This window comes from Camelus ferus, chromosome 13 (genome assembly GCF_009834535.1).
Source record: "Camelus ferus isolate YT-003-E chromosome 13, BCGSAC_Cfer_1.0, whole genome shotgun sequence".
NCBI lineage: Eukaryota > Metazoa > Chordata > Mammalia > Artiodactyla > Camelidae > Camelus > Camelus ferus.
In genome coordinates, this window is record NC_045708.1 from 43,935,780 (window position 1) to 43,951,208 (window position 15,429).

At 40.0% G+C, this 15,429-nt stretch overlaps 1 protein-coding gene across 2 annotated transcripts in view; it reads right to left on the minus strand.

Moving 5' to 3' along the window:
• The window catches only part of LOC102522750 (cytochrome P450 2J2), a 31,109-nt gene extending 15,680 nt beyond the window's left edge, over positions 1-15,429 (minus strand). Inside the window, exons 1-4 of one of the 2 annotated variants that reach the window (XM_032494407.1) lie at positions 15,159-15,429; positions 3,537-3,699; positions 751-900; positions 210-370 (exon numbers count right to left, since the gene is read on the minus strand). In XM_032494407.1, the coding sequence (XP_032350298.1) occupies positions 210-370; positions 751-900; positions 3,537-3,699; positions 15,159-15,368 (684 nt within the window). In that variant the 5' untranslated portion in view covers positions 15,369-15,429. The remainder of the gene's footprint in view (positions 1-209; positions 371-750; positions 901-3,536; positions 3,700-15,158) is intronic. The other variant, XM_032494406.1, reaches the window with a different exon arrangement.

The following is a 15,429-nucleotide window of genomic DNA, read 5'->3' on the forward strand; positions in this document are numbered from 1 at the left end:
TTAATAACATTCTTTATCTATCGTAAATATTTAATAATGTTATCTAAAACAATACACTCAACAGATTGATTTCAAATATGTTTTTGTTAAACTCAATTTTAAAAGGTTATGTATTAGCTTAAAAAAACAAAAACAGGAAGATTCCATCTCATCTGTGTCTGACATCAGCCCAACATCTATATCCAAGGTAGGAAGTGAGAACGTCTCACCTGGCAGCATATTGATGTCTGCAGACTCATGAACTCCTCCACCAGCCTCAGCAGCTCCTGGAACCAATCATCCTGGTAGTCAAAACGCTCCCCAAATGTGATGGAGCAAATAATATTGGATACCGCATTCTTGATTTTGCAGTTAGGGTCGAAAGGCTGTCCTGGAGGCAGAGGAGAATTGGTGTCTTTCTGTTTCCTCTGAGGGTGTACTCTACATGACACGGGACACACCGAGTACAGAACCACCTCTGAGACTGTGGCCCCAGCACCCTCCACAGGGTCTGACCTACAGCAAGTACTCAGTCAGTGCCTGGAACTCAAACTGACCACCAGGATTTAAAATCAATAATGTGTTCTATACCCATTTCTCATGTCTAATTCTCCAGCTCCAAGTAGGGAGGTCATGCTTAGTTGTTCACTGTTATCCCCTCAGTGCCCTACACAGTGCTAGGCACAGGGCAGGCACGTGGCCACTTATTAAGCATCTGGTCAGTGAAGGAATGAGCCGCAGTCTCCTGCACCTGTCCTAAGACACACGCACCATCTTCCTCTCCTATTGCCTGGGTGAGGTAGCGGGCCTCTTCCTGAATGCGTTCCTCTAAGCTCTTCTTTCCTAAACCGAAGTTCCTCAGTGTCATCAGGGCGAACCTTCTTTGTTCCTTCCATACTTGGCCATTGGACATGACCAATCCTGGAAAAACAAAGCCAACATTGTGAAAGAGAGCCAAGAAATACTGTGAGGATATGTATCAGATGCAAGGAAGGAGAAAGGCATCAGGCATATGAAAACTATCCATAGAAACATCCCAAAGCAGTGAGTATAATGAGTATTATGATTATTATTTACTGACTGCTTGCAATGCTGGGCACATTCGTACTTTTAATGCAGTAAGTTATTTAGTACTCACAGAACCTCTCTGAGCAGGTACAATCATTCTTGCCAACACTGCTGCCCAATTTTTTTTTTTAATTTTTTAATGATTTATAATTATTTTACAATGTGTCAAATTCCAATGTAGATCCCAATTTTGTTGATGATAAAACTGAGATACAGTGATCACAGTAAACTCTGCAAGGACACAGAGTTAGTAAGCAGCTGAACAGGCACTCAAATTCAGGCTCCCTGACTCCAAAGCCCATGCTTTGATAACTTATCACCTAAGTATATTTCAGTGTTGGTTATGTACATGGGAAGAGTGCACTTATGGATTAGATAAAATCCATACTCACAAGGAGGCATGGCTCTAATTTAAGCCAGATCTTAAGAGATAGATGAATTACTGAAGAAAACAAGGAAGTGTGAACAGCCTATGCTGAAAGAACAACACAGGCAAAGGATAAATATATCTTGCTGTGTTCAATAGGCCATCATTCATTTCATAATATGGGGGAGGCCACACTCCTTTCAGTCTTCACATTCAGAGCACTCTTCAGTCTCTTTCAGTGTCTGGCTTTGGCCTCCACCCTCTCCATGAAATGTCCCTCCCTGCTGTCAAATCCAGGATGCTTTCGACCTCATCTGGATACGTCAGCAGCCTGAGACACCTCTCTCTTGAAACACTCTCTTCCAGTGGTGCTCAGGACACCTCACTCTCCAGATTTTCCTCCTAATTCTCTGACCACAGAGAACTTACCATTTGTTGTTGTTGCTAATTCATCTACTTCTATCAAATTTTGAAAAGATGCAGTTCTTCAAGATTCATGATCTTCAGGCCTCTTCTCTTCATACCCTATCTTCCATTTTGAGAAAATCTCATTGACTCTAACAACTTTAAATGACATCTACTGATACTGAGCATCTGTTTCTGTCTCCCATCTGCAGACGTATGGTGTCCGCTTGACTCTGCTGACTTAAAGGATTTGAAGCTCAGCGTATCCACGACTGAATTCCTGATTTGCTCCACACAACTACTCCCCCGCCAGGCCAGCCCCTACTTGTCTTTCCCCATATGTTCCTTCTTCCCTTTATCTACACACTTGGGTGTCCACCTCAGCATCTCATTCTCTCTCCATTTAGGTCATCATGTCTTACTGGATTTACCTCCTGAAGATCTTAAATCCATGTAACTTCACAGCCACTATCCTGGTCTAATCTACTGTAGTCCAAGCTCCCAGCTTCTCTAACCAAAAATGCTGCAATGGTCTCTTTATCTCTTTATTGTATTCTTGACATTACAGCCTAGATTAGTCTTCAAGTTCACATTGTGAACATGATGACTCCTTTCTCTACTTAAACCATTTGAGAGTTTCCATTGTTCTTCAGATAAAAGCCACATCCTTAACAAGAACATGCAGGAAGGATCCTGGTCAAACTCAGTAGCTTCATCTGCATTGAATCCCTGTGCTGCCACACTGGCCCCCTTTCAATTCCTCAAGTTCACCATCCTCATTCCCTCCTCAGAGGCTTTTCATATTCTATTCCCTCTGGCTATTGCTTTCTCATTGTATTAAATTAATTGTCATTTACATTCATTAGCTTTTTTGAATCTCAGGACTAGATTAGAGATCCCTAATGGGTGTGCTCGGCACTTACCCTCATAACACTAAGATTTTAAATTATTAGAGTAATTTATACTATCTTTCTGAATAGAATGTAAGTTACATGATGACAAAGATTACGTCTGCTCTACTCACTGTTACATCACTCATTTCTGCCACCAGGTATCACATGGCAAATTACAAATAGAGTGAATGGATGTAGAGGTAGTGGGTGAAATATTTCAAAGAGTAATTCAGAAGCACCTGGAAAAAGGGTGCTTTGGTGGAAGAAATGATTTGAAATTGTTAAATGTGTTAGATTGTTAAATGTGTAAGTTTATTTAATGATCATTTTAAGTATTCATGCAAAACTCTTCTAACATAGGCTGGAGATACCTTGCAGGTCACAGTCTTAATATTAAAGCATAAGGAACTAGAGGCATGGAGGGATCACATAATCAGTAGAAGGATGGAGATACACATCCATTCTTCTTGGGGAAGAGATTTCAATGGGAAAGCAGAAAGAGACATCGAGAACTCCTTGCCTCTTCTTCTGCTTACAAGACATATCACAACATTGAGTGATGAGGACACTGATGTATCAAAGCATCAAGAGTGAGTTCATGCAGGTGACACAGCTTCACCCACATCCTTGACACTGGGGCTGACCCCACCAGGGTCCCTGAGGATATGCCTTCAACAGGGAAATGCGGGCACTCAGCTTCCTTCAGGGGCAGGAATGTTATGATGGGCCTGGTCCCCAGGAGTGTTGGACAATTAGTCACAGAGTGATCTTCTACAGACCACAGGAATATCAACCATATACATCTTACATTAGTCCACACTTACCTTTGTTCAGAAAGAGACGTTCTATAATAGGTGATACGGGGCGGTTCACAAAGTTTTCGCCCTGGTGGACAAGGGCTTCTTTGATTAAAGGCAATCCAGTTAAAAGAACTGAAGACCAGTCACCAAATTCCAGACTAAGAAGGTTCCCATATTTCTTCACCAACTGGAAAACAGTAAAACAGTCATGGTTGAATATGCCACGTCTGTGTGCCCAGGAATGAACGGTGTGTGGGTAAGCTTGCCTTGAGTGGAGTATGTGTGTGCATGTTTGTGTGTGTGTGCATCTTGTTCAGATGGAAATGTTTCTACCTTTTTTCATTTCTCCTCTTCTCAATTAGATTTGGGTTGAATTCACTACGGAACATAAACTTTATTATAATTATTTATTCGTATGTTCAACCTACTTGAACTGAGTAAGCATGTACCATGTGCCCTAAGAAGCAGGCATAAAGATACAACTACAGCAAACAAGGTCTCTAACCTCAAGCATCTTAGGGTCTAGTGAAAGGAGAGAATTCAGCACATGGGACTTACCAGACAAGGCTGAGATATGCTTACTGAACATCTGGTGTAGCAAGCATGAACTTCTCAGCAAATCAGATCTGTTTAACCAGAGGAGAATGTCCCCTCCCTCAACACTTTCCAGACAATAGAAAATTCATTATAGGGCTTGGGGTCAGGTGTGGAGAAGCACACACTAGTTCTGGAGCCAGGGGCAAATCTTAACCCTGTGGTTGACCTGCTGTGAGCTTCTGAGAATTTTGCTTCCTTCTTTTTGAGCTTCAGCTCCCCTGGTATACAGCAGAAAATTATTCTTCCCTCAAAGGGTTCTGTGACAGGAATGAGGGCAGAAATGTGAAAGGCATTTTGTTTTCTGGTACCTGGCAGACAGCCACTGGAGACTGAGGAATGAATGGGCTCTGTGTGCAAAGGGAAGCAGATGGACATGCTCATGGTGACAGAGAGGATGAGAGCACAGGGATGATGCCCTGGAGAAAGACACTCGTGTCACAGACAACCACATCCACTGGCTGCCATGTTAAGCAACTTCACATTTTATCTCATTTAACTTCACAAACACCTTACAGAAGTAATGATTTCCTTTGTCTCTCAGAAAAGGAAAATGAGTTACAGTCAAAGTAACTTAGCCAAGGTGAGAAAGCTATTGGATACTGGAGTGAATTTGGCAGGGGTTACACAAGTTATAAGGGCAAAGACATGAGTCCGAGATGGAACTATGACCTTAGAGTTTAGTGGGGTGAGAGAGTGAATGTGAGAATGATGGTGAGGGGGGCAGAGAAAGAGAGAGAGAGAGAATGGAAGAGTATGAATGTGTGTCATGAGTGTACACAAATGAGCAAGTATGTGCCACTATGGCTTGGATGGCTGTCAATGGTCATTAATCAGAGTCTATCCTGACTTGCTAATTCAAAGGACAATTCTAGGTAGACCCTGTCCCTGCCTCCTGTGTGCCGGGCTATGTCCAGCTGTGTCCAGCTGCAGACCATAGTACCAAACAGAGGGCTCACTTCTTCCAAGTGTCTGTGACCCCTCCTCCCCAAATGCCATCCCCCATGCTCTCCCATGTCACCCAAGGTACCCTGGATCCCATCAACCTATCGGAGCAAATATCATGGATTTTGTCTCATTCCACCGCCCTGCTCCCATATTAAAGACCATCCTGAACTGAATCTTTCCATTGTCCTTTTGGCCCAGAGTTTTCCACCAATGTTTGTTCATCACTAGCAAAATACGTATTGTCTTGATAGACAGGGCAGAGCCAAGGTTCCATCTCAAGTTGGTGCCTCTAGGTACATGTCTTTTTTCTAAGAAATGGCGGGAATTGGAATCAAGATTTTTTTTTTTAACTTCATCTTCACGAATGGCTGGGTAAAATTCTAGGGATTTATGAAAAGGATTTCTTGATGAATTTATAATGTATAATAAAGATGTTTTGGAAACTGCTGAAAATGTCAGGTTAAGCTAAATGACTCCTGACTGACAATGTGTACAACCTGGAATTTCAGCTTCTTCTTGGAAGGGACTTGACCTTCAATTAATGTTTCCTGAAATGAACTTCCTCAGAGTTCCATCTCTGCTGTCTGCCCATGCATATTTCTAGTCCAACAGAACTAGATCAAATACTTTTAGGGTGTGCTCACCGTGCATTGAAGACAGTGATGTCTGGCAATTCTTAAGTGGATCCTGCCAGTCAGGTGCCAATTGCTTTACATGGAGGTAAATATAAGACCCATAATCATCTGGGAAAACTTTAAAGGTAGAGAATACTTCTCAATGTACAACAAAAAAGAAGTCATTAGAAAAGAGAGAGTGTGAGGGAAAAAAGGAAGTTAAAAATAACATGCTTCAGGAAGCTAAAATATGCTAAAATGAGAAATGAAAATAGAAAAAGGAAGAGAAATGTATTAACATACATGCTATAAAGGGCAAACAAAAGTAAGAGGAGACAGGAAGCTTAATATGAAAGATACAAATTCCAAATTTCAGCTTTCACACCTAAATAATAAAGTAGAAGAAATAAATGTTTAGAATTAAAAAAAAATTATACATGATGAATTAGTGAGATAAGAAATTGAAACAAGATATAAAGTTGCATAAGATTAGAGTGAATCTAAGCTCTTAAATTCAAAAATCAACATAACAAAGACATAACAAAAGAAAAAGAAATAAAGGAAGATAGTACAAATTTGTTCTCCCACTAGCAGTAGGTAAGGGAGTCCGTTGCTCGGAACACTCACCACTGGTGAACAGTGTGTGTATGTGAGTGTGAGTGTGTGTGTGTGTGTGTGTGGTTTGGACTGGGCACATGGAGGGCTAAGATTCTGTCTCTCATTCACTAATTTTGTATTTGAAAATGTTGTCCCAATGTGTCTGTATTGTTTTTATAGTTAAAAAGTATTTCTATCCAATAAAGCAAAAAAGAAAACCTAAAGACCTACAGAATAAGGCTTCGTAACAGTGGTTCTTACCCTCTTTGAATCACAGAATCCTTCGAAAATCGAGTGTATGTCAGGGACCTGCTCTTCAGGACAAACCTATACACATGAACACGGTTCCGCACACATGAACTTTCAGGTGTTTACCAGTCCCCTGGGGCCCATGAACTCCTGATCTCACAAGTAATTCTTGGGGTTACATAAGTTATAAGGACAAAGACATGAACCCGAGATGACACTATGACCTTAGAGTTTAGTGGGGTGAGACAGTGAATGTGAGAATGACGGTGAGGGGGGCAGAGAAACAGAGAGAGAGAGAATGGAAGAGTGTGAGTGTGTGTCATGAGCATACACAAATGAGCAGGTTTCTGAGACTGGTCTGTGGAAATCAAATTCAAGTTCAGTCCAACAGGTTTTTATGAACTGCTTCAGAGTTGTCAAGTACCTTCTGACAGTGCTAGGGTATAAATGGGGACAATACACGGGTCCATACCCTGTGGTGTTTTCCTGAAGTGTCAAAGTCTCTTGAAATAGGCTGACAGCAGGAAAAACTAACACTTAGCAGTAGATGATATATATTAAAATGCTGGAGAGGGGACATAAAGCTACTGAGAGAAGAGATAAATTTCCACTCCTGACATGGGAGAAAACCTCTTAATAGGAGATGGGAATTGGACCAGATCCTAAATGAAGGTCAGGGTGCCAGCAAAAGGACGTGTAGTGTGAAGGCAAAGACTTTAGGCTGTGGGAAAAGCATAGACAAATACAAAGAAAGGAAAATGTGGGTGTCCAGGAACAAGTGACCATCCTGTCTGCCTGGAGTGTAGGGTTCATTAAAGAGCGCTAAGCCTGTGGTCGGTTAAGGCCAGGTGCTTGGGATACAGTTCCTGAAGCTTAGATGCTCACAGTCTAATAGAACATATAGATGGGTCATCAGTTCTTATTATTACCATTCTGTACGATAAATTACTTGATGGGAGACACTTAGGAAGCTCATAAGGGAACCAGAGGCTAGGATCAGTTCCTGGAAAAGGTATCTGTTATTTGTGTAGGGAGATGGAAGTCAAGGCTGGCAGGGAAATGTAAGCTAGACTGAGGATGTCTTAATGTCAAGTGATATACTTTAGATCTTGTTTTGTTTGCAATTAGAAAATTGAATATAAGAGATAATATGAGTGCTGAAGAGCTTGGAGTTTGAAGTCATACGAATACATTTGCAACCAGCTTCTGCTTGTTACTTTCTATGTGATTTTTGTTCAAGTTATTTAACTTTCCTCTGTCTCAGCCTCCAAATCTATAAAATGAGGAATATTACTAGTTCCCATCTTTAGGATGATGGTGATAAGTAAGCATAATACTAATATTAATTAAAAAATTAATTATTGTTATTGTTATACCAGGGGTGTATTTTAGCAAAAGGACTCAGGTAAGATATGGACAAAGGAATAGAGGGGAAGTGGCCAGAGTGTGGACTGATGGAGCCCATGCAGCAATCAGACAAGACAAGTGATGCCTCCTGTGCAACCAACAACTAGTTTTATGGAGTTTGTTACTATAAACTTTTGAAGAAAGGGGGAGAGTAGAAGATATAGAAACAAGCTACAGCTATGTTCTAGGCAACCTGGCAGTAAACTGATAAACAACTGAATTATTTGATTCTTACAATAACCCTATAAAGAACTCTCAGTAGTCAGAAAAAGAAGCACAGGGATTTAGCTCATAGCTAGTGGGTGTAAATTTGGGCTCTTTCTAACTCGCTCTGCATGCCTCATTCTTAAATGAAAGGATGAAGATATTCTCTCTTCTGAGTGGTGGAGCTCCCTAAGTACTAGCTGGCCACATGGCTTCCCAGTGAAAGACTACATTTCCCAACTTCTCTGAGTGGGGCCAATGGGACATGAGCAGTGGCGATGAGTGCATCTACGGGGCCTTGTCCTTAGATGAAGGTGCTTCTCACCACCTGCCCCTTTCCCCCTTCAAGAAAGTGCAACTCATACATGATGATTTTTCAAGAGGAGAACAACAAGATAGAGAGAACTGGGGTTTCTGGACAACCTTGTGCTATAAAGCAGACTTCCTATCCTGGACTTCCTGTCTACATCTGAACTCACTTTTCTTCTTTTCTTCCTTTCTTTCTTTCTCTTTCTTTCCTTCTCTCCTTCTTTCCTTCTCTCCTTCTCTCTTTCTCTCTTTCTCTCTTCCTTCCTTCCTTCCTTCCTTTTCTAGTATAGCCAGTTTACAATGTGTCCATTTTCTGTATACAGCATAATGTTTCCATCATATATATACATACCTATATTTCTTTTCATATTCTTTTTTCTTATAGGTTACTACAAGATATTGAATATAGTACCTTGTGCTATGTGATATAAAATTGCTGTTTATCTATTTTATATATAGTAGTTAGAATCTGCAAATCTGGAACTCCCAATTTATCCCTTCCCAACCCTTTCCACCCCTGGTAACCATGTTTGTTTTCTATGTCTATGACTCTGTTTAGGTTTTATAAATAAGTTCATTTGTGTCTTTTTTCTTAAGATTCCATGTATAAATGAGATCATATGGAACTATTTCTCTTTTTGGCTTACTTCACTCAGAATGATGATCTCAGGGTCCATCCATGTTGCTGCAAATGGCATTATTTTATTCTCTTTTATGTCCAAGTAGCATTGCATTGTGTGTGTATACATATACACACATGTATGCATATATATATATACATCTATACATGTATACATACACTAAAGCTTCTTTATTCAGTCATCTATTGATGGTCATTTAGGTTATTTCTGTGTCTTGGTTATTGTAAATAGTGCTTCTATGAACATTGGGATGCATGTATCTTTTGGAATTAGAGTTCTCTCCAGATATATGCCCAGAAGTGGGATTGCTGGATCATATGGTAGGTCTACTTTTAGTTTTTTGGGGAATCTCCATATTGTGCCTTCAATACCAGAGATGCACCAGAGATTGTGCCCCTCCAGAGAAAGGTGAGAACACATCTATGTCTAAACCATGGCCCTCTGCTCGTTAGATCGTGCGACACAAGTGTTACCGAGCAATGTCCTTTGGGCTAGTGGAGATGGCTGCTACGGCTGGGCTGTATTGCACCCCTCCCCATCATGCACACCAGCAGTCATGCTTTATAGGATTCAGGCTGCTCTGAACACACTCCCAGCCTCAGCCCAAACAATACTCCAGCTACCTGAGTCTGCTGCTGGGCAGTCAGCCACAGTCCTCTCCAGGGGTTCATCCTCTGAAGCCTTTGCTCTAGCACCCAGTCCTGGCCTGTTCTTGCTGGCTCCTGTTTTGGGCTAGGGATGGCTCAAACCCTCTGTGACAGTTTCTCTCTGTTCTGTCTACCATGTGGCTTCTGCTTTCTCTTGCAACCCTCTGAAGTTCCTTTTCTGTCCCAGCTGACATCGCCACTGGAGATGAGGCTTCTCAGGTGAGGACATTTTTCCTCCTTTACCTCTCCTTACCCAGGGAACAGGTCTGACACCAATTTCCATTTTCTTTTTTTTTTTTTTCTTCCTACTCTGTTTTGTGAGAATTTTGCTAATATTTCCAGTTGTCAGAGATATTCTGCCAAGGTGCAATAGGTATTCTGTGAGAGTTGTTTTGTATGCAGATGTAGTTTTTGCTGTATTCTTGGGAGAAGGTGAGCTGTGCGTCCTTCCACCCTGCCGTCTTGGCAATGCCCTCAGAACTCACTTGTGATGGGGAAATAAATTTCAATCTTTTAAATCCAATGTATTTTGGGATTTAAAAAAAAGTAGTTCAGTGTATACCTTCATTAACATATTTCCACTTTATCTGCATTTTCACACTTTAGTTCAATAAGATTTTCTCTTATTTCTATGATCCTATAGTAAGCCATATAGATAAAGCAGAGAAAGTTTAGAAAACGCAGGGGGAAAAATGAAAGAGTCCCATCATGACATACCAACAGGACAATTTCTTCACTGCCCTCTCACTGTGTTTTAGCTCAGATCACTCTCCCCATTTAAAAATCTCCTGTCCCCTTTGCTCCATGTAGCCACTTGCCTATCATCCCTTTCAAATTCACCCAAATTTATTTCAACATTCCATAAGAGATTATTCCAGGGTTTTCCATTCACAGCGATCCCACCAGATGTTGTCTCATTTGGTTACAAAAGGTTTGTACCACACATTTCGTCATACACTGTCTTACACTGTTCCTGTCATATAATAAGCAATTCATAAATGTTTCTTTGAATAATTGAATCCCTGAATAAATCAATTATCCTCTATCATGAAAAGTCAGGTCACATAAGTAGAGAAAATGTATACGAGTCAAATAGCTCTGGGCTGAAGTCCTTGTTTGGTCATTATCTATATTCAATAACTTGGACAAATCACTTGACAGTTTTCAGTCAGTTTCCTCCATGATAAAACAGAAACATCATCAGAAGATTTATAATTTGTGTATCTTCTGTAAAGATTAAATGAAAAGGAACACATATCTGTACACAAGACCTAGCATATAGGTCATACTTAATGTTTCCAAATTGCTAGAAAGTAATTTTAATTACAACTAAATCATACCATTTAACTTCATTTGTTGAACTCCATTTTGCATTAAAAGCAAAAATATTAAAAATGCAAGATTATATAAAATAAAAATTTAACAGTTCTGATGAAAAATCTTTGGGCCACAGATAAGACCCTAGTCTTAGTTTCAACCCTGGCTAGTTTTATGACTTTAGGCAGATAATTTATCCTTTCTAGTCATATCTATGGCACAGTGGTAAAAACAAGGGCACAGATTGGGTTTCTTATTTCAGACAAGAGTGAGTCAAAGCATCCAATTTTACTCATCCTACTCATCTAAGAATTCTAATAAAATCCTGTCCTTTGTACCAAAGATCCAGAAAAACTATGGCCCACCAGGACTAAACCTTTTACTCTTCCTGTTCTGGAGGCAAATAGTATGAAAAAGATGTGACCCTCCTTCAGCTTATTGGGGAGGGGGTGTAGCAGTTGATAATATAGGTGGAAATTTGTCTTCACTCAAAGTCAGCAACAAAAAGGTAATGCCTCTCCCCTGCTGACTCTGAGCTGTATTGTGAATATCACCTCTGAACTGCAGTAGAGAGACTCCATGGAAGACTCAGGGGGCAAAATTCTGTTTTCCACCACTGTAGAGAAACAAGGAGGTACCCATTCCCCATGGAGAAGTTATGGGTACATTTCTGACTTCCATTCCCCATGCAGCAAGGAACAGGCTATCCTACTCAGAGGGGCTCCAGTCTTTTGTCCCCATCCTCATTCTCTCTAGCCTGCACTGATGAGAATATGGGCTGGAGTCCTGTAGGGGTGGGTAACGTGTAAGTAAAGTAGACCAGTATAGCACTGCAGAGGCTCTCTAACCTAAATTGATACTTGAACCACAATACACAAGAGTGAGCACTCTGAACATAAGCAGGTTGATTATTTGCTAAAATGAAAATTCACACAAATTCCATAGTCATATAACAAAATACCCAAAATATCCAGACTATAATCTAAAATTACTCATGTTACAAAGAACCCAGGAAATCTCAACTTGAATGAGTTGAAGACAACACTGAGAAGACAGAGATGTTGAGATTATAGGATAAAGATTTTAATGTGGCTATTATAAGTTTGCTTCAATAAACAATTGTACTCTCAAAATTTTTAAAAATAGAAAATTTTAACAAAGAAATAGAAAACATACATAAGAACCAAAGAAAAATTTCAGAAATAAAAAAACAAAATAAGCTAAACAAAAAACTCAATAGAACAACTAAATGGCAGAGTGATGACAGAAGAATCAGTGAAACTGAAGACATCAATAGAAAGTATCCAATTTGAAAAACTCAGAGAAAATAGACTGCAAAACAAACAAACAAACAAAACAAACAAACGCTGAGCTTCAGGGACTGAAGTAGGAATGAGAAAAGATCTGTAACTTGTGCCTTCAGTACTCAAGGGTACATAAACAAAATTGTAAAAAGGTGGACTTGAAAAAATATTTAAAGAAATAGTAGCTGAAAAATTCTCAAACAGAAATGGTAGCAGAAAAACCTACAGATCTATGAAGCTGTGAGTGAACCCAATAAATCCAAAGAATTCAACACCAAGACGTATCATAATCAAATCTATAAAAGCTAAAAGCAACGAAAACTTCATGAACACATGCAGAGGAAAACAACTAATTTCTCATGGAGAAAACAGTTCAAATTACAGCAGATTTCTCATCAGAAACTAGGGTGGCCAGAAAGAAGTAGCACAATATTTTCAAGATTATAAGAAACTGTCAACCTAGAATTCTATATCCAATGAAAATGTACCCCAGAAATGAAGGTGAAATAAAGACATTCTTGGATAAAGGAAGCTAAGAGAATTTTTTTGCCAGCAGACCACTTCTAAAAGAATGGCTTAAGAAAGTTTTTCAGTTAAGAAATAAAGAGCAACAGAAAGCACAAATAAATGGGTAAATACACTAGAATATTCTTCTCTTCTTCAATTAAAAAAAATGTGTTTGACAGTTAAATGCAAAATTATAATACTGTCTGATATAGATCTCAATATATGTACAGATAATATTTAAGGCAGTTAATGTATTATAAAGCAGGGAAGGTAAAAGGACCTAAGTTTAAGTTATCTATATTCTTCCTGAAGTGGTAAAGTGTTCATTTTTAGTTCAATAAGCTGTGTATGCATAGCATGTAATCTTTACATGAAGCACTTAAAACACATTACAAAGAGATATTCTTTAAAAAGTCTATAGATAAAACAGAATTCTTATAACATGTTCAAGAGACCAACAGGAAGACAGCAAAAAGAGAGGAATAATATACAAAGTAAAAAAAATATATAAAATAAAAGTTAAATAGCACAATTAAGTGTTAATGTATCAATAATTACATTAAATATGAATAATCTAAATTTACCAATTAAAAGACAGAGATTGGCAGAATAAGAAAGAAATGACCCACTTATATTCTATGGATAAGAAACTCATTTTAAATATAACCATATAAGTCAAGGTTAAAAGTGAAAGAATGGAGAAGCATATACTATGGAAATCCTAATCAGAAGAGAGCTGGTGTGTCTATACTATATCAGAGGAGGTGAAGTTCAGGCAAAGAAAATTACCAGAGATAAAAGGGGACATTAAATAATAATTAAAGAGCCAATTCACCAAGATAGCACAACAATATGTATGCACTACATAAAATACATAAAAGAAATGCCAAATACATAAAAGAAAAGCTCTAGAATTGAATAAAAACAAAATGAAACTAAGTATATCTGGAGACTTCAACATGCCTCTCCTAGTCACTGAATCAGTAGCTAAGAAGTCAACAAAGGTACTGAAGAACAAAATAACGCAGTTGTCTAATTATATCTAGTTGACATATAGTATACAACACTCCACCTAACAACAGCAGAAAACATTTTTTCAAGTAGGAATGGTGCTGTATCATGGGTCATAAAACTGGGCTTTGCATATTAAAAATATTGAAATCATAAAAAATACGTCCTCTGACAACAATGGACTCAAACTGGAAATCATTAACAGAAAGAAAACAGGACAATCTCCCAATACTTGGAAATTAAACAGCACGTTTCTTAAACAAGGGGACAGGTTTAGAAGTATAGCTTTATAATTCTGTGACTGATCCTGACACTTCATGGTGCCAACTGGGTGGGTGTCTCCCAGAACGTGATAACACCTTCTCCAATTGAACTTGAGCATACATTATAGTCTCGTGTTTTAATTTCTCCAAGGACTTTCTAGGCAAAGGGGAACTAATATTTGTTGGGCACGTACTATTAGCTGTATTGCTATTGACCATTCACTGTTTTATTTAATGTTCACAACTACCTGTCACAGTGTTGTCTCTCAGCAAGGTACCAGTGCTGAAGGCAGGGAAGCAGCTGAAGAATCCTGGGAAAGTGTGGACGTTGGAGAGGATTATAAGGGATTCAGAGCAGCCACAGTTTCGAAGCCCTGATGGGACTTGATTATAAAGACGTTGGAAAGAGGCTACAAGCAGGGTTCCAAGTGGCTCCCTGGGGAGTCTGAACTTGAGGGGCAGCTGAGAAGTAGGGAGAAAATCTAAGCAGAGGGATGACATTTTAAATGATTACTTTAGTGAGTGGATTGCAGAGCGAGGAGGATGAAGGTGAGGGGCTCAGTCCTTGCGGGGATGGGAGTAATTTAGCTGAAAGCTGGTGAGGATTTGGGTAGTAGAATCGCCATTTTACACATGAGAAATGCAGCCTCCAAGAGGGAAAATAGAGCATTTTCCTCCCCCTCACACCCCAAGGATAATAATATTAAAAAGACACGGTGATCATATTACAAATAGGATGTACCAAGAGTGTGTAACATGACACACAATTAAATGACTTAAAGAACGTTTTGTCTGGCACACTTAAATAGTAAACAGTTTACATATATTTCACCCCTCAAAAGCGCAGGTGGAATCACGCCAGGTGACAGTGAGGAAACGAGGCTCAAAGCGGGGTGTACCGGGGGTTACTTTTAGCGCCAGCGCCTCCCCCCGCCCCCCCCCCACGCCCCATCCTCCCGCCCTTGGTACCCGGGCTGGCCCTTGTCCTGCAGGTCAGGGTCAGGACGCGCCCCGGCACCTTCGGCCGCTCCTACCCGCTGAAGCGACAGGGGCACATTCTCAAAGTCCAGATGTAAGAGGTGTCCTACGAAGGGCAGGCGCAGGGGCCCAGGCGGGTAGTTCTTCGGGCGCCGTTTTCTGAGGAAATCAGTAAAGAAAAGAAAGGCTATGGCACCCAGCAGAAGAGTGCGGAGACTGAGCACCCCCCAGAGGGTCGCCGCCAGGGAGCCCAAGCACCCGAGCATGGCTGTGATATCTGCTCTCTCTTCTGAGTTCGGGTCCAATGACTGTCCCCGCGACGCTCAG